Source organism: Dermacentor andersoni, chromosome 5 (assembly GCF_023375885.2).
Source record: "Dermacentor andersoni chromosome 5, qqDerAnde1_hic_scaffold, whole genome shotgun sequence".
Lineage (NCBI taxonomy): Eukaryota > Metazoa > Arthropoda > Arachnida > Ixodida > Ixodidae > Dermacentor > Dermacentor andersoni.
Genome location: NC_092818.1, coordinates 162,266,516 through 162,286,145, shown reverse-complemented (window position 1 = coordinate 162,286,145; position 19,630 = coordinate 162,266,516). Strand labels below are relative to the sequence as shown.

General features: G+C 45.4%; 1 protein-coding gene across 2 annotated transcripts; it reads right to left on the bottom strand.

Annotated features, from left to right (window-relative positions):
• Positions 1-496: 496 nt before the first annotated feature.
• Positions 497-19,545, bottom strand: Naxe (NAD(P)HX epimerase). Of its 2 annotated transcripts, none has more exons than XM_050179085.2 (4): positions 19,139-19,545; positions 10,111-10,327; positions 9,038-9,296; positions 497-7,553 (listed from the first exon to the last, which is right to left on the bottom strand). In XM_050179085.2, the coding sequence occupies exons 1-4, from the start codon at positions 19,261-19,263 to the stop codon at positions 7,333-7,335; spliced, it is 822 nt and encodes a 273-aa protein (XP_050035042.1). In that variant the 5' UTR covers positions 19,264-19,545; the 3' UTR covers positions 497-7,332. The 2 variants fall into 2 exon arrangements, with proteins under 2 accessions (XP_050035042.1, XP_050035041.1); XM_050179084.3 differs by lacking the exon at positions 19,139-19,545 and adding an exon at positions 11,217-12,075.
• Between the last annotated feature and the right edge of the window lie 85 nt (positions 19,546-19,630).

The window sequence follows — 19,630 nt, the reverse complement described above, 5'->3', positions numbered from 1 at the left end:
AGGCCTTGAAGAAAAGTCTGCTTGTCAAAAACGTTGGCTCCTGTTTTCACCTTGTTCTCGTTTTGCTCATTATGTTGGTGCTGTGGCATTTGGACATGGAACACACTTGGCAGGTAGTCTTCAGCCTCACCGTGCAATGGGTTGAGCATTGCATATGTACTCATTTCCACTGCACATACGGTTATGCCGTCAGATATGCTGCAGCCAGCGTGTTGTGAAGAATGGTACGTGCTGCAAAGTGCTTTCCTTTGGATACTGCGTTCACATGACAATGCTCCAGCATAGCGCCTTGTGTTTGACGAAAAAATGCTGTGTGTAGTGTACTGCGGAATGCCTGTTCTGCGGTCTTTCGCCACCCAAAGTAGGCTGCAGATGGCCAATCCAGCACATATGTTTATGTATATCTGGGATATGATGCTAATGCCGCCCGGACTGCTTGGAACACTGGCAAACAAAAATGTTACAAAATTATGCCTACAAGCACATACATGAAAAGTACCAATGTGAGAGTTTTTATTCTTCCTTTTCCACCGCACATATAAGCATAATGGAAGGAAGTGTAAAAATCATAAAGATGTCAGTCATCTCCAATTGTAATTCTGCCCAAGGTTCTCTTTTCTTTTTTTTCTCAGTGCGATACATTGAGCAGTGCTAACACTTCTATTTCGCTGAGGGTTACATGAGGTGCCAAAGAAGTTTGGCATAGAGATGGAAAAGTCAGTCAAGGTAGCAGACGTAAAAATATTAAAAGTGCAGCAGCCGGTGACACATTATTAAAAACGCATTACAAGCTGAGAAATGGGGAGAAAAACTTATCCAGCAATCACAGACACGCAAGCAGACCATGCGGGAGAGAAGTTGCAACAGGTGTTTGGCAAAATTGTGGCTACTTCCTATATTGATACTAGCACTGTCAAGTCAGTATATCCTTGCTTCAAAACAACGGAACTGGTACAACTTCGTGGTATAAGTGGACAGTGACATGCACATCCTGGCAACATTTAACACATTCACTGTATTATTAGTTGCTTGTAATCATAGGCGGGCCAAGTAGTAGTAATTAGTCCACTCATTCAAACTTTGAAGTTTGAGTCTGAATGTCGAGCCAAGTTCATGTGGGTGCTACTTAAAGTGTAAGCCCAAGTCGGCATGAGTGATTGCCAAGTTACCGTCATTTGTTTGTACAAGTCTGTGGCAGTTTTGTTTGTACTGTTTACCTATGCCTGCAGTTTGTTTGCACTGGATATCCTTACTGCGCAGCAGCAAGTATGTAAATCTGTTGCAATATACATCGGTCCTGCACTGCAAAAATCATCTTTGAGAAAAATTTTTATAGTTGAAAAGGAAACTGAATCTAGTTGAAACTGCCACAAAGAATCTTAAGACGCTGTGATTTGCACAGGAACTGGGACTTAAGAAAGGCGCTCCCGTGATTGTGCTTTATAAATATTGCATTTGCATACTGCATTGCTTTATAAATATTGAATTTGGTCTATTGAAGACCAAATTTTAGAGAGCTCCGACTGTGCACAGCTGTTTATGTTAATTTCTTACTGCCAGATTCTGACACCAGTTGAATTCTTCTGATGACTACTCTTGAAGATAACAAAATCTGAGAAATATTGGTGGACCAAGCCCGATAAACACAAGAAAGGCACACATTCAGACATTATGCCTGCATGTTCCTTGTGTTTGTTGTGTGTACGCCACCACCTGTTCGTTGTACACCTGTGAGTAAAAGTATATGGACTGCAGATTCTCCTGAAAACACTGAATTTGAATTTCTTCGTAATTCAGATGCACAAACTAAAATTTACGAGTGCACTGGGGTGTTTGCAATGCCAAGCTGGACTGCAGTCATGAATTACAAGTTGCATTCATAGACGGAGAAGAAAATCCGCTTTATTGCGGGATCCCTGATCCATGTACTTTTGCTCAGGGGAGTGCATGCGAAATAGCCCAACTCTAGTACAGACAACAGCATGTTTTAATTTTGACTCGGCCACTTAACTACAAGCGCCAGATGCATTACTGCACACTACAGATTGTAAAAGTGTTAATTCTATACGTGGCTTCTGTGCTAGCCAGCCAGTGATTAACACAAGGAAAAGTGTTAGAAGTAGGCCTAGGCATGGGCATTGTCAGTGGGTGATGCAAATGGGATTATAATCAATACACACAGGCCTCCAATTATGACATCAATGATAATTTAACCAGACATACAAGCAGCAAGCATCAGGTTTTAAAATTTGGAAGCTCCTCCAAGTCAACACTGCATACTGTATCGTGTGCAATCGAAATGACAAAATTCTATCTTGGCCCTACTAGTGTAGGCACGTTTGCTTCTCCTACTTAGCTTAGGTAAGCAACAGAGTGCTCAGCTGCATCCTAAAACATGCACTGTGCTCAAGAACGCTTGAAAAATATAAAAACTGCTGTTGCTCGAGGCTTCCTGGCTGTCCGCTGCAATGGTCAGCTCATCACTACTCCACACAGCAAGTGATGCCATTCTTACAGTGCTACAATAAAGGCACAGCAGCAAAGACTTCTTTTTCACAAGATTGCTATACCTTTCTACTGAATACAGCACCTATGCTATTGCATTTTTGAGCTGTAAGCCTAAGCTGTCCTTTTGCGAGACAGCTGATGCATGTTTCTATTAGCACTGCTTTGCATAGCAAACTTTTCCAAATAGTTCTGCCTCCCTGCGTGTTTGCACAATAGTGTGTTGACCGTATAGCTTCAGCAAATGTCCACATATAAAGGGACATGAAACTTATCACTCCATTTGTAGCACGCATAACCAGCCGGCACTCGTAACAGCCTAAAATTTTCTACATGGACACGCCTAGGTCAAGGAACTTACGCCCTGTGCCCTGCTTTCTTCACTTTAGAATGTGGCATTTCTACAACAATGTTTTAAGCCGTAGTTAAAATACTGCCACATCAAATCCTGGCACAGAAGGCTCATGTAGCTCCAAGTAATTTATTAGCATAAACAATATTTATTTATTTGCACAAGTTTCTACATGACATCAGCTACATGTTAAAGAATATTTTCATGTGTCTAAACCTGTTCAGAATTTTAGCAATTACCCAGACCTTGTGCTCCATGCATTTTAAGCAGTCTTTGAAGTAATCCCATTTTCACTGTATTATACATTGCACTCTTGAATTGTTATTAGAGTGATGAGGACATTACCTAGAAAAGCACTCGCTAAAGCATGAAAGTGACAAGCCAATAACAGCATGTGACCTTTTAACTGTGCCTAGGGCACCGAGAGCTCACACAATTCCTGTAGAATGATGCTAAGCATTGCCATATCAGAGTTGAGCACATATGGCTTCCTATTTCAGTAGTGCTGCACACAACTATGCTGCATGCACATGAAACCTTTTACAGCATTGAGCTTGTTAAGCTGTATTCATGCATCAAATGTAAGTGTGAAGTTATATGTCCTGCTCAGACTAGTATCCTAAAAGACATAGAAATGCAGTAAATCACAACAATGCTAAATTCCTATACTTCTTTTAAGTAGACAAAAAAAAATTAAACGCAACCTAATAACTGCAGACTTTACAAAATGTGTCAATTGCAATAAAATCTGACTTGCGTGACACACACTGTGTAAATGGCAAATTCAAAAACCACACTTCTAGAGCCTATATTTACTGCAGATCTGTGCTGATGAGCATACTCTACTTTTGCAAGTTTCACACAGCCATTTGGCCTACATTTTAGAGCAAAAAAAAAAAAAAAAGTGGATTGTGCACATACAACGCCTGTACACCTACTATGGAAGTAGCTACAGTATACACCAAAAGCAGTCCATAGTGAGAAAATACTCTTCATTTTTCTCAGCACAAAGGTAAGGACAAGTGTCCTGGTGACAGTAATTACAGTGTGCACGCTTGTCTGCAAAAGCTAGGCATTGCACAGCCTTTGTCAAAAGTTTCAAGGACGCTGCGCCTGACTAGACTCTTGGCTGGGCTGTACATTGGGGCTTGTGTAGGATCGTCATTAACACTCCGCAAACTGCTTATCGCTCTCCCAAGCTTCTGATGTGCCAAAGTAGTACGGCAACAGAACCTGGCAACAGAACCTGGCAACAGACCTTTATGCTTATAAAGCGGCTGTGAAACTTTTGATAAAAGTTGTACATTAAGATCTGTGTGCTAAGCACAGGCTTCGTACATTTGTGCTTGAGCATGGCAGCCTGCCTAGTTGTCGAAATTTGGCAATTGTTACCAAGACAAGTGCATTGACTGCACCAACTGTCCACTGAGAATATACACGACACTTTCCATAAAAACGTGTGAATAAAATTAATGAAAAAAAAAAAGTGCTCACCCACAAGTATACAGACTGAAGTTCCATGTGCATGTACATGCATGTGCTGTAGGCCTTGCATCCAAATGAGGCACATATGCGATAGTAATATTTGGCATTCTAAATTGGGCTGCAACCACCTGATGTGCCTCAAGTAGCGAAGCTCTCACCGTGGCTTAATGTAAGCACTGATTAGTCTTTTGGGTTACACCACTTAGCATATTGGGTCTGATGTCTACCAACTTAGGCACCACAGCTTGCTTATCTGCATATTGGGCAACACAGAAAGCACTTACAATTTATGCAAAGCTATCAACACGCATCACGTCACAAACAAACAAGGGAGAGGTCAAGGCGAAGTTCCTATTGTGGCACATGTGAAACACAATGAAAAACAATTTTTTAGAAGAGCAGGAAATTTTAAACGCCTTCCCACAGCTCACCTTTACAAACATTGTGTACAACAAGTGCCTATTCAGAGTGCAGCAACTGCTTTGAACTTTCAAAGAATTTTTGTAACAAACATGCACAAAAGGATACACACAATACAATCATTACGCCAGTGCCATGCCTCTGTGGCCAGCCTGTAAGTTATTTATATGCTTGGCTTAAGGCTGAGCAAAATTACAACACGCCACTGGCACAAACAGTAACATCACTGCACAGTAGTTTGCCTTGGGTATAAGATAAACCAATGTACAGTCATCTTCAAAGGTTCCCAAGTCAACCAAGGCATGACTGGCACTGACTCCAGATGTTGCGCTGAGGACCATATTGTGTGATGATTGCTGTAAAGCTTATGAAGCCATTGTCCTCCACAACTTTTAAGTGCAGTGTCCCAAGAGCTTGATCACATGTTCCAACTGTAACCCTCATTGAATACTGTTGGCTGAAGAGGTTTACAGAGCACAGTACCTGTGAGAAAGCTGGATTTACACAAATCCTGTGCACACAGCCTGGCACTGAAAATTGGGGTTTGCAGTAGTATGTGCCGACAATGCAGTTTCCCATTCACTTAGGACACCGCATGCTCAAACTTGGCAGATATTGAGCTTTTTCTTAAAACCCATGCTCCATAAACTTTCAAGGCTGACTGTATAGTCACTGTTGCTAGTTTTTTGGTACTTCACACAAGAAGAGGCAAGACTGGGCCGTGTACAATAACCTCTGCAGAACTACTTTCTCTCTGAAGCCACAGACATTGACCTCGACGGCACTCCCCACTTTTGAGCTACAGAGCACTGGGCGTGCAATTAGAAACCTGTTGTAGAGCCCAGTGGCAGTTCTTGTCATTCGCAGCAGTGGCTGTGAAACTCTTGGTGAAAACTGTACATTTTGGATCAGAAACCTCCAAAAATAATTGCTCATTACATTGAATAGCTCATATAACATGCCTTCAGAGTTCTCTGTTTTTTTTTTTTTTTTTTTTCCCGTGCTAGCTTACGCCTAACTCTATGAAAGGACTTCAGTACAGAGAGTCTTGTTCACTGGCACCAAACACATGACTAAGACAGCAAAGTTCAGTGAAACTGAAGAATGCATGAAATTCAATCATTTACATGAGATTTAATCATTCAATGATGAACCTTTCTAGATGGCCCTTTCAATGGGAAGGATTATACAGTGCTAATGTTTAGTCTACCCTACCTGCTCTTTCTTGCACATAGCAGCACACAAGTACATACCAGCTCTCATCAATATTGCCAAATGACGTTCGGTATAGGTGTGTAACTGCTGAAACTTTGCTGGTCCTGCGCAGAGTGCAGCTGGGCTCATTTGACACAGTGAATAAGCTCACTGCTAAAACTGCACCAGCTGCACACAAACTTTCTTTAGTAAGGCAAAACAATTATCTCAACAACTTTTCTCATTTACGTGCGGACAACAAAGACTCTGCTGCTCCAAATTCAACAACTTCGATCGGCTACCTCCTTACTCGTGTCACAAACAGACACACATCTCTACTTGTTGATTAATGAAACTGCCCAGGTACAACTTGACGCAGTGAATCTTTCTTAATGTGGCCATTGCTGAGAGCTCAACGGCACCAAAGGTTGAAACAGTAAGACAGTACAATGTTGACAGTAAATAGCCTTTTCTAAACTCTGCGCAGTCAGTATAGGCAACAACATGCACACTTAATACAGGAAGTCTGCAAAAAGTGATAATCAGCAAGGAAGAACATTTGCCTGATGCTACTTGGCTGCAAATGTACACTGTGCTTGTGTTTTGCTTGCCTACAATATCAAACAACTACTCAAGCATGACTTTGCTTGTAGAGTAAAAAATGCACACTTTAGCAGTCACGTCACAGAATCCATTTCTCAGTCATGTGGTGAGCCCTCTGTAGCACTCCTGGTGCCCTAAAGCCTTTGAGCATGACAGTGAGAGTTCTTATAACTTTCTACAGCACTCTGGCACTGAGAATGCAATAGCAGACCCACTACATGGCTTGAAATGAGCATAGCTAAGTGTAAAGCATAGCTAAATGATTTCAGCTGAAAACATGGACCAGGACAAGAGGACACTCCAGCAACTCGCAACAAAGCATTTACTGCACGCATTGATGCATGACATAATTATGGGCTTGACAAGCTTCGTGCTCTCAGTGTGTTCTGCTGTGTTATGTTTCAATGCACTGTACAGATGTTCATCTGGCAGTCACCTGAGCATAGCACATTTCCTGTCTCGTTGTCCTTATCTATGTTTTCTGCCAAAGTCGTCTTACGCTATGCAACCAACCAGGTCAGACACAAACCATTCTCACATGTACAACATGCACCGAACCACACTGATGAATGTTATGACAGAAATTGCATGCATGGTCAGTTAATTCCAAGGGTTCAATACAAGTGTTACAGCTGAATGAGGAAGTGGTTACTGCAAGGAACCATTATGCAATGTTCAGCTCTTAAAACTCCTGAGCCCAAAGAAAAAAAAATATAATAATAATAGATGGAGCAAGGGTTGCCCAATTGCTGTTTCAGTGAGTGGCAGAGGCCTCACGAGGAGGTCGGCGGTGTGAGGAGGAGGCAACACTCAGTGCCTGGGTATGGTGGCAGGTTGAGCTCATACTTTGCGGCCAGCGCGGGTGGCACGAAGCGGCCTCCTAGCCAGTGCCATCGGCCTTTGAAGTTGCGGCTGCACAGTTTTGGTGCTGTCAAGGACACCAAGCACTCTGGCTGCAGGGCCTCTGTGTCGCCTCCATTCTCCACGTCCCAGCCTAAATGTCAAGAGAATACAGTCAACCATTAATATAATGAATCACGGCTATACTGAATACTACAATGAAGTGAATCTTACATGTTTCTTACCGATATCAGCATGTCAAGAATATATAGTTATTATGAATTGTGAATATTGGATATAACAGAGGTATTTTTGTGATTGATGCAACTTTGTTATAATGAGGATTGCCTGTAAATCTTATAACTGTTCTTGTTTGCTTGGTGTTTTCTTCTCCTTTTTATTTTATTGCTGGTTACGTTCCACATAGGGTGTGCAATGTTTAAATTGGGAACAGCATCCGACAGACCTTTTTGTAAACTCTCAACGATTAATTGCCGTTCACTCTGTCGCAGTATGATTTACGCAATGCTTGCTGCGAATGCACAGGCAAATTTACTGCTTCTTAAAGGGGACACTCCAGCACTCTTTTAACACAGTAATAAAATGTTTGCAATCTGTAGATAATGCTGCCGTGAACCTTCCCACAAATATTATTCTGCAGCATGCAACAAGTAGCCCACAATCTAGCATAACGGATCGCTCAATCTCACCTGGTGCTTTCAAGGCCCCCCTCTATAATGTCCTGTCCATGACAGCATAGACCAGTGCACTGCAGCTCATAGACACCAACCATTGGACAACTGTGCATGACTATGCAGGGTCTGTCAGCAAACTTTAAGCAGAGTTTAAAAATGTGTAAATGCACTCTAAGACGACGCGACCAGTTGCATGTGTCTCACTTTTGTATGTAGTGTGTCATGCTAATTTTTTTATTTTGGTTAATTAGATAATTAGTCAAGATTAATTAACCAACTTCTGAAGCCACGAAGCTAGGAAAAAAATTCCAATTAGAAAGTCAAAGAGCGGTTTGCAAAATGTTTCTGTCTAAAATAAACAGTTTCTGTCTTTCTATCTATTAAGTGTTGGTGCTTTTCAGCTTATTGCGGATGCCCGCGAAATACAAAAAAAAACACCATGTGACATGCCCACTTGCGTGTTGTGATTGCACTGCTCCCAAGCGTTCTGTGCACAAACGAACATGGCATTTAGTTGGGTGTGCTGCCACTACGTCTGCTTATCGCTATCATGAACCACTGCGAGGGAAGCACATCACCTTTATTTAGTTTTATATTGTGATGGATACCAAAAGAAAATAGAATCGTGCTACCGGCACAGAATATGAGCGCAATCGAGGTGTACTCTGTATATATGTCAAAGAAATTGATTTACTGATTGACTGATATAGTATGCACACCACTGCATTTGTTGTGTTACTTAAATAGGCAATGTGGGCTGAAGTGCCAGCATTTCTGGCAATTTATTATGATATATGGACCACCGGTAAAGCTGAGAGGTGTAGCACAGTGTCACATACTAAAGTGATTAAGGATGACTTTCATAGAGGCACATGTAGTGTTGACTGCTAAATCATTCATAGCTCAAAACATGGCACATGTGTCCAAGAGCACTGATGCTCACCTGAGGGAATATCAACGCTGACCACTGGGATCTTCACTTTCTTGATCTTCTCAAGCACATCTGCAAACTCTGGCCGCACAGGAGGCTTGAAGCTAAACCCAAACAGGGCATCCACAACTACATTGTAGGAGTCTGCAATGAGCTGAGAGTCTGGAAGGAAGGACAGGAATGGCACCTCCATCTCCTGGCACTGCTTGGTCAGGCTCTGGAACAGAGGCTTGTTGGACTGCTTTGGGTAGAACACTGATGGTTCATAACCCTGCATAAATCAAGAATGAAAGAAAGAAGAGGGTAGTTGATGCAAAATCTTTACCAAGATTCGGAATAAGCCATGTTCATTTTATGTGCCCACATTTGCATTCTGCCATATTTGTGGTTATTCTGAATTGTATGGTACCTAGGTAGTTTCACATGCAGCAACTTCATCACTGTTTTACTTGACTAGTGAACTTGGTAGAATGTTGTCTGACATAAGCATATCATAAAAGTCAAGGCACACATCAAGAATGTTACTGATAAATTTCGGTTTCCTTGGCATACCATAGTATCCCTGCCACCAGGCTGGGAGGCAATAGTATAGCAACATTAGACACTGCCATCCTAAATGATCCACATAATTTTGATCTTCCATTTAACATCAGCTGCTTTAATTGAGCGATTAACCAATTGGTCGAACAACTAATCCATGAATGCATTTTAATGCTTCAGAGCTGCACATGGTTTCTGTGAGGCACCATGGAGTGAAGAACTCTGAAATGATTTGAATCAGTGGCTCCTTCTGACACAGCAAATCTACAGTTAGCTTATGAGAGAGGCCGCAATCGAGGTTCTACATTAAATCTGGCCACACGGTAGCTTTAAAATTCACTGAAATCTTACTTCGTGTGCATTTTTGTATGTTGCCTATCAGGATGTGTCTATGGCAACTGAAAATCAAGCCTTCATTTTTGGCCACAAAACACTGCAGCTTATCAGAACTAAACCAACATTTTTTCGAGGTCACTGTGGCAAAGAGAAGTGTTACTAACCATACGAAGCAGAAAAAAAAAAAAAACGAGAGAGAGGAAGCTCACAAAAAGCTTGAGGTGCCTGGCACAAACGAGCCCATCACCACCGTTGTTGCCAGGTCCACAGCAGACAAGCACGGTGGCGCCTTTGGTCATAGTCGCCTTAGGGTAGGACTTTGCGACTGCAGTGGCTACACTGAGGCCCGCCAGCTCCATGAGCTGGTCCAAACTGTATGCATACTCCGAGAAGAGCTCTTGGTCGATCTTGATGGCCTCCTCCTGGCTGCACATGAACATATATGTACGTACACATGTATCGGAGAACATGCTCGGAAGCGCCACAAGATGAACCACTTGTGAATCACGGGGCATCCTTTCATGAAAAACCAGATACAGTAGAACTCCTCCGAGAGTGCAGACATAGCAGCCGGGAAAGCGTATTACGCGCATGTACAAAATGTGCCGTTGGTGTCAGTGGAATGCGGCGCATCAGCGAGGTTATATTGTACATGTGTGCGTATGAGAAAGGCGTAGCTTTAGGAAAAGCTTGAAATAGCCACATCACTGCATCCATAACAGTACTTCAACATACACAAGCACTAGAGGGGATAACTCATTTATTGTGTTTCTATAGAATCGGGACGGTCAACGCAAATGGTTATATGTGTTTAGACAATGAATGAAAATGTGCGAGTAAACAGCCGTTAACTTGTGTCACAAACATGCACAGGTGATACCAAAGCGGTATACGTTAACGTTGCGAATACTGCGATACTCCATATAAAGTTTTCTTTTAAATCATTTTTAGCAAGAGTGATGGTTATGGCACAGGAAAACCACACTGGCGTCGCAGGGCACAGCAGAAGGCGATGACGAACACTACGAAACAGCCGAGCACAGCAAAATGCCCCGCTAAAGCGTGCTTCCCCGCATTACTGGTATTACTGCAGCGAAGCCGAACGCAAAGGCGCACTCCACCGGTTTTGAGAGAAGCGAAGAGGCATTTCGTGTCGACTAAACGAACGCAAAAAAAAAAATATATATATACATACTGTGCTTGCTTCATCGCCAGGTGCTACCCTTCCCAGTTAAAACGTGAGAGCGCCGCGCGCGCTACCGCAGAAAGCAGTGTTCGGGCGCGGCGCAACAACCACAACCCGCGAGCTCTCTACCTGATGTAGTGCATCTTCTCCAAGTACTGGACAATGTTGGCGTCGGCGACGATGTGCGGCTCGGATCGGTCCACGCTGACGCTCTTGGGACGGCGCCGGAACGAGAAGCGCATCGGCTTCTTCTCACTTTTATCCATGGTCGCCGGTATAAACACAGCGAGCCAAGAACAGGACACGCGGTTTAAGCCGTGGCCGTTGGACGGGAGGTATCGCTAAACTGGCGGCGCCGCAAACAGCGAGACTGTTCTTCCCACGCACGCACCCTCGGTCGTCGTTCGCCACGCCACACCCACGCACGCGCGCGCTCACACTCGCCTGCACCGCGCGCCTTGCTGACGGTCACACGGCGGCGCGATTCGAGCGGCCACTACCGCGCCTCCCAGCCAACAACGTCGCCCACACGCCGGACGCTTCATTCTCCCTTCATCCAGCAGCTTACGTCCTTTCGACGTTGGGGCGAGGGAGCCGCACGCGCAGGAACCGTCGATCTATCGTCTTCGTTTTCTGCGACTCCTTTTCGTCGTCGTCTCGCCTTGAGAGGAGGAGCAGCTGAGCGTGGTGTTGAAATTAGGCAAAAAGGGAGAGATATCAGGGGAAAAAAAAAGAGACGATGCTCTCAAGCTTCTCTACGATGCAGGAAGGTAAAAGGTGGGACGCGATACAGTGGGCGGCTCGTAAAACCGAGCACGACCGCTGGCACAACTGCTGAGAAAACTGCCAGGAGGCGATGTTTCTCGGGAAGGATGGGAAACGGGGGGAGAGGCTGAGGGAAAGAGATAGGAGGAGGAGGAAATAAAGGTCCCGCTCTTCTGCGCGTGCTTCCCTTGCGAAACCTCGGCGGAGCAGTGCTCGTGGCGAGGAGTTCACGTACACTCATTAATCTTCGAGAGCAACGCCGAAAAGAGAAATGAAGGGTTAGAGAACGTGACCGTCGAAAGGGAGTTGCAAGGGAGAAACTGCGGCGACAACTGCGAGCACAAAAGTTAAGCGAGCGCCTCGCAAAGTTAATTAGGTGAACAAGCGCTGTGGAGAGACGAAACCTTTATTTTTAACGAGCCCCCCGTTGCCGCTGTTGTTTCAACATTCAGTAGAGCGACTACTGCGGAGGTTCGAAGGTGAATAGGGCGCTGAGATCTCTGGGCACTACAGTTCCGCAGATTATTTTCGGTCAATGGTTGCGGATGTAACGGCAACGGCACTCTTGTGGCACCCCGTCTTACAGGTGAATTTTTTTCACGACGTATACATGGCTCACACGAATTCAGAAACACTGCTGCAAAGCAAGCGCTCCCCACGTGTGACGAAAATTAAGTAAACTAAACATAAAACTCGCCCACTTCGAAGGGGCGAAGTCCCGAGCCACATTAACCGTCGAATGAGATCCTAACGTTATGAGAGGGCCGTATAGTCAGCCCGGACCCTCGGAGGCTGCACTTAAATTTCCATAGCTGCAATGGAGATGAAAAAGCTGCGCACGTTAATTTTTTACTTTGACGCAGCTCCCTATTGAAAATGAAGGCGCTGGAAATTCGAAACATCAACCGCAGTATAATTGCTGTGCCCGGCCGCCAGGTGCCGTCGGTTCAAACAGCTAAGCGTTTCCCTTCGCCAGCGCAAAAAAAAAAGAAATAAAAAAAAAAGAAGAGAGAGAGAGAGAGAGAGAGACGGTCACAGCATCTTCGTTTCACAAAGCGCAGGTCGTGCAGCAACTGTCACAACGATCCGTCGCACCACGGCGCCCCCGCCGTCTGCATGCGCCCGAGTGGCGCCACGAAGCGTCGGCGGCTGGTTCAACCTGCGCGCACCCGGCGCTTGGCAATCGATCGCGCGCGCGGCCGCCACCGTTCTGGTGGTCCGCAGAAAAACGATGGTGCGGCGCCAGCCGGAATATCGGCAGCGAATTCACCCCTTTTTCTCCCCGCGGAAACTGGACGTCGCAGAAACTTCTCCATCAAGGGAAAACGGAAACGTCGCGCCGCCTTGCGGCAGAAAGAAGCTTGCGTCTCTGTCGGCGGGACTAAAGCGCTTCTGGTAACTGCGCCAGCGGCAGACGCGAGAGAACGGTCCTCACGGAACTGAAGCATATGCTAGTGGCTTGGTTTGTAGCCACCAATATACTTTTCTTTTTCTCCATGCTTCCAAGATCTTTCACACGCCGTGATCCGAATTTAAGGAAGCGGAAATATATCTTACGTTAAGTTATAAATTCGTGGTAGTTTAGTTACGCACGAAATCCCAAGCAAGCCGCCAGAGCAGCAGGGAATTTAACTGCCTTTTCTTCTAAATATATAAAACGCCATATGGCACCATCTATACACCCTCATACAAAAAGAGAGGGCGAGAAGACGGATTGTGTGCGGAGGAGGAACATCATGGAAGACGATTTCACTTTCAAAATCGTGCCGCTAAAAATAAATCGAAATTGGCATGCAGTGCGGAGCACGCCCCTAGAACGACCCGAAAATGAACCACCGAGTGCGGCGCCGGAGCGCATTTTCCGCGACGTTTCCGCGGCCGAAGGTGCGCCTCTGCCGCTGCATGCGCTTTCCCGACCGGCCTCGCAGCACTGCGGGCAACCGCGCGGTGCCGTCCCGGCGGCGCTTGACCCAAGGAGCAGCAAGTAGGAGAAGCCGGCGAATAAGGGCCAATGGCAAGCGGCAAGAAAACTGAGGAGGGATCGCGGGATCACGCCAGGATCCTAAATATATACGTGGGGAGGAAAGGAACGCCCTGCAGACTCTCCTGTTCTCGCTCTCTCTCTCCCTTGGATGTCGGCAGCGGCGGGAGGATGGGGTGCCGGATCTGAGGGCCGCCGCGCCACCTATGCGACAACGGCGGGGGCAACGGACGAAATCGACGAGACCGCGAAGGCCATAAAAAGGAGCTAGTCTTCTCTATAACGGCTCGGATGCGGAGGCAGTGTTTTCGCGTGCGCGTGAGGGAGAGGGCAGGGTACAGCGTATATATATATATATATACACCGCGCGCGTCGACCGGAGCGACGATAAGCCGGCTCGACACAGCGGTCGCGTGGGCGTCGTAAATTATTGTAAGTGAGCCCGGCGTAAGAGTCACATAGCTTTCGAAGTGTGTTTACGCGTTTACACACACACACACACACACACACACACACACACACACACACACACACACACACACACACACACACACACACACACACACACACACACACACACACACACACACACACACACACACACACACACACACACACACACACACACACACACACACACACACACACACACACACACACACATGTACACACACTTGTGCGCGCGAGACTTGGAGATGAGTGAATGGATGAGTGAGCGAGTGATTACAAAGCTTTTTGTCGCATCCGAGCCCTGCTGGCTCCCGATTATTCCGGAGTAAAAAATCACTGAAGCATTTGGCGAGCCACTCGGCCCGGTATCTCTCCCTTTGCAGAAATTATTCGCAATGCATGGCGCAAAGGGCGCAGGCGATTCCATTACGCACGCACGCACCACACAAGCGTGGCCTTTCACTCGAACTAGCCGACTCCAGACTGTTTCGCTCCTTCCATTCGGTACTTACAAAAGGCCAGCGATATTCTACAAGGGGTTCGTTATTTATTAGTGGTTCCCTGACGCTGCATACTTGTGTCCCCAGCAATTTTTGCTCCGTAATAGCCGAGCGGTGTCACAAAGGACCGCCCACGCACAAGCGTGGGCATCAAGAGGCCAGCCAATGCATGGCTCCAAGCTCCCCGCATGAATTCTGAACGGGGACCACGGCCGACGATATTTTATGTTTACTACGGCAATACTATACTGCGGGTGCCGGTGACGCGTAGTTTAGCAACACCCGCGCGCTGCAGGAAAGGAAGAGAGGGAGAGAAATCTATTGAGAAGAGCGGTTTGCTGGGCTACGTTCGCGCTCACCAGAAGGGTAGATAAAGGTTCTAGAAGGCTGGGAAGAATGTACAATAACCTGTTATCTCAAATCAGCTCTTGATGCTCTGAAATTCTGGTTTCCCGCTTTCCTTGTTTCCCCCCCCCTTTTTTTTTCTTTAAAGCTATAGCTGTCGACTCCCATAATTACGGTACGAAGCTTCAGTTCCTCAAGAGCGCCACGAAGAATTATTTGTCGTTTTCTTTGACTCTTGAGGCTCCGCAGCGTAATTACTGCAGGTCGATAGCTAGCCAATAATGAAATAAATACGAGGCAAACATTTTCTGTCAACACTTCTTCAGGAAGATGGGCACGTTTCTGTTGAGCTAGGGCGAAACTCCTCAACGAGATTTCATTACATATATAGTATACAGGGTGTCCCAGCTAACTTTAGCCAGAGTTAAAAAATATGTGAATGCCACATAGCTGGACAGAACTAAGGTAATGTTGTTTGCCGTCACTTGGTAATACTCAGATTATAATTTTTTTTTTGCATTTCGCCTTATTACATAATTAGTATTAATTGATTAATCAACTTCTCAAATATTATAATTAGATGAAAGTTTCAATTAGAAAATTGTAGAGCAACATGAAAAAAATTTCCGGCACAGATTTCTTTTGCGCAATACGTGCTGAAAACGACACGAACGACACAGAAAAGATACACGGTCGTCCGTGTCGTTTCGCGCTGTGAATAGCTTTCAGTATGGATTACCAACATGCCCAATGTACCATCTTTTTGATCAAAACGTGCTACATAAATGTGTTTTTCCGAGGGTGAAATAAGCCCGCGAATACACGCAAAGCGCCTCGAGCGGCCAGTCGCGCGGCAATTTTGCATGTATTCGCGGGCTTCTTTCACGCTCGGAAAGGCGCCTTTATGTAGCACGTCAGTCCTTCAAGGTACAGTGTATTCAAAGCTTTGGTGTCGTAACGAGCGCGGGCCCGTCCTTATGTTTAGATAAGTTCCGTCTTTTTTTTTTCTTTTAGAAGACAATGCAGTTCATCTTTACCGATAAAAAAAAAACTAGGCCCTAGCATGCAGACGTCGTCGATATCCATGACGTCACGGCGAATTGGCGCGGGAACTTCAAGGTGGAGTCGCCACCCGCATTTCGTTCTGCCTTTTCTGGCTTATCAATCCTTCTCTCAAGGTAAGACTGGCTTCTGATAATATAAAAGGGTAATTTACTAATACATATCACATAATTTTTTTGTTCAGTGTCTAAGTTTGCTTTGGTTTCCCTTTAGTGATGGCGCACGCCCACTGCGAGATTAATTGGCCACGCATGACGGAATTATAAAAGAAGTTTAGTTCTTACTACAAAGGTTTGCGTTGTGCTACATGACATATATTTTACAACGTACACTTAGTGCGTAGCTATTAGGCGCCTTTTCATGCGTTGAGCGCGTCGGCGTGCCCGGTCCTCCCTCGGCGTAACGGGCACACCGAACGATGGAAAAGCGAATGCGGAGAGCAGCCGCGAATGAAAGACGGCGAGAGGTTGAAAGCGGAGGGGGAGAGTGCAGCGGAAACATCAGGAGGAAAGCGGAGGAAGCAACCTTGAAGCACCACTAGATGGTGCTCACATTTGCGCATCCGTAAGGCCCCTTGAACTTCGTAAAGTAGCGACACTCTCCACTTCCGCCTTCACTCCTCGTTTCTCCTCTCTTTCATGCTCCCTCCTCGACCGTGGCGCCACCTACACTGCTCGAGCGTAGCAACGGCGCCAACATGCGCTCCTCGCCACTGCGTAGACGCTTCTCGAGCAAAAATGGCGCTGATGCATGGCGCGAGGACCCACGTGGTGCTATTAGGCCAATAGCCACGCGGCGTCGGCCTCGGCCAGAGCGCGCGAGGAGGTGGCGGCATTCTTCAAAGCGTGCCGCTACTTTACGAAGTTTAAGGGGTTTTATGCATCGAGTCACGGAGCGGGCCGAAGAGGTCGCCGAACGACATCGTCGGTCGGCGACCTCTTCGGAAATTATCGGAAATTTCGCAAAATCGGAAATTACAAGATCATGAAAATTTGGACTTGTTGGTCTATGATCATTGAGTTTCGATGATCATGATTGCGCTGTGTGTGTCGTCTTGTCCTTTTTTTTGTGGTCCTTCCCTCTGCGCTATAAAGCGCGATAACAAGAAATTACAGTAATTTAAAAAAATATATATAGACGTCCACAGCGCCCAAGCGCAGCCCGTAGCCCACCGTATCACGCTGTTGTTCACGAAACATTTCGAGATGACCACAAACGCTACCCGCCGCGGTGACTCAGCGTTCTGCTGCTGAACACGAGGTCGCTCGTTCGAGTCGCGGAGGCTGTTATTACTTGCTGTACAGTTTTAGTCTGCGTCCGCCATCTGCAGAGGCACCGCAAGGCCACCACAGCCGGTGACAGCAGTGAGTGACGCCAGCAACAGAGTGTGCTGTCATTGGTCGTGGAACACTAATAACGTTACCTAACGTGACGACTAGGGTTACTGTATGGCTCCCTTATTGACGACGGCGTAAGCACCTGCTGCGACACAGTTTCCTTTATCGTTTCGAAGTCCTGACACACAAATATTTCACCTAAGGGGACTGGACGGAAAGTGCTAAGGCAATTGCAAGAAGCAATTTTATTGCTTCAAACACCAGTCAATCAGCTGCGTGCACCTTTTCAAACAATAAACCTCTGAGAATTTCAGATTAAGATTGGATTGGCGCGGAAGAGGAGTGTGTGCAGTCTCCACTTTGCTTGCCTTTCATTGACACATGGTCACAAGCCTGTCAACAGATTCAAGGCACGCACGTTCTCATATGCATCAATTTCGTTTGTGTTACACCGTGGTTTGTGCCAATATGTTCTGACAAGGTCGGATACATATCTGAAGCAAAAATATACTGCAAAGCTGAACTTTGGGACAAACTAAGTGTGGTGTGGAACAACTCGGCTACGTATGTTATGCCAGTGCCTCCTCAAAAAAAGAAAAGTATTAAATATTAAAAAAAAGCATCACCATAAGCAATCCTATTAACATACAATTCTAATAAACAGACCTTTACATGATCTGTGGCAGAAGTACTGTCATTACTAAAGCCTCGCTGCCTCGATAGCGACTGAGTATGCACCTATATTGGCGTTCGTACGTGTACACGTGCATATAATCATACATACACACACACATATATGGGCATTAGCTTCACTGCTTTCACGCTTATATGTGAGCAACGTCAGCACTACAATCAAACTTCTAGTGGGCGTGTAGTAGGATGGGGGTGCAAGCCCTAAGAATTTGCTTTACTGTACTACTTGCGTTACTTGCAGCGTTTGTCCCGTGTTCTCATCCTTGATCGTGACGGTGTTCGTGCGCGCTATGTAATCATATGTCAAACCAACTCGCCTGTCAGCGTATTTTACTAGCTGCATTACAGGTTTTACATGGATACAAAGTAAGAAAGGACACACGCTAATTTGCCAAGGCTCACTTGTAGGACGACAAATATTTTTTAGTGCACATCAGTCATGCACTGAAGCACGACTAAAAAGAAGCCAAATATTGCAACGCATTTTGGCAACGTATCTATTTCATTTAATTTTTTTTTTCATCTGCTATGCATCTGCACGGACAAATAATCCTGTTGCATTTACAACATACCTTATGCGTGGTGTCATGACTGAAGAGAATATGCAAATACATGTGCAGTGTCTTCTATACAGCGCCACATTATCACCAACTATCCCAACGCGCGTACACTTTAAAATGACGAAGGCGAGGTAAACAGCGTCGAGTTGTAACTTACACATCACAATAGGCAAAAGGTAACAAAAATAGTTCACTGACAGCGGCTAGTTTGCGTTAACGGCCCCTGCGATTGTCTTGGTTTCTAATTGGTCGTAAAAACAACAAACTTGTGCGTGCAGTGCTTGGGCACAATTTTTCGAGCTGTCATTTATCGCATGCCAAGTTCATCAACAAATCAAAACATATTAGACCTATTTACCTTAGAAACTTCACTTTCGTGCTCATCTTTCGAGCGACGTTCGAGCTTACAGCAAACCGGCAGGAATGTTTCCCGAGTTGGAAAGAGGCTACAAGCTGCACAGTTTTGAAGATGCTCATGCACATTTAGCAGCTTGCTGCCTTGATGACACTAAGCCGTTTCCAGATCGGACAGTCAACTCAATGACTATCTCGGACTATCACTTTAGCTGCTGGCTAAAATTTACGGACGCACAAGTAGCAAACACGTTTAACCATTAGTTTAACTAAACACGCACGCCCAAAAAAGCAAAAATTCCGGCAGCACACCGAGCGATTGCAGCGACGTTACCCTTTGCTGAAAGCATGTGTGAGAATACAAAGCGTTGTGTACGATAGTTCTAAATTACTAATAATTATTTACTTAGAACACGCTGAAATGAAAAAAAATATACATATATATATATATTTGCGCATTTTCTCACACGCCTGCGTCTTTTCTATTGTGATTACG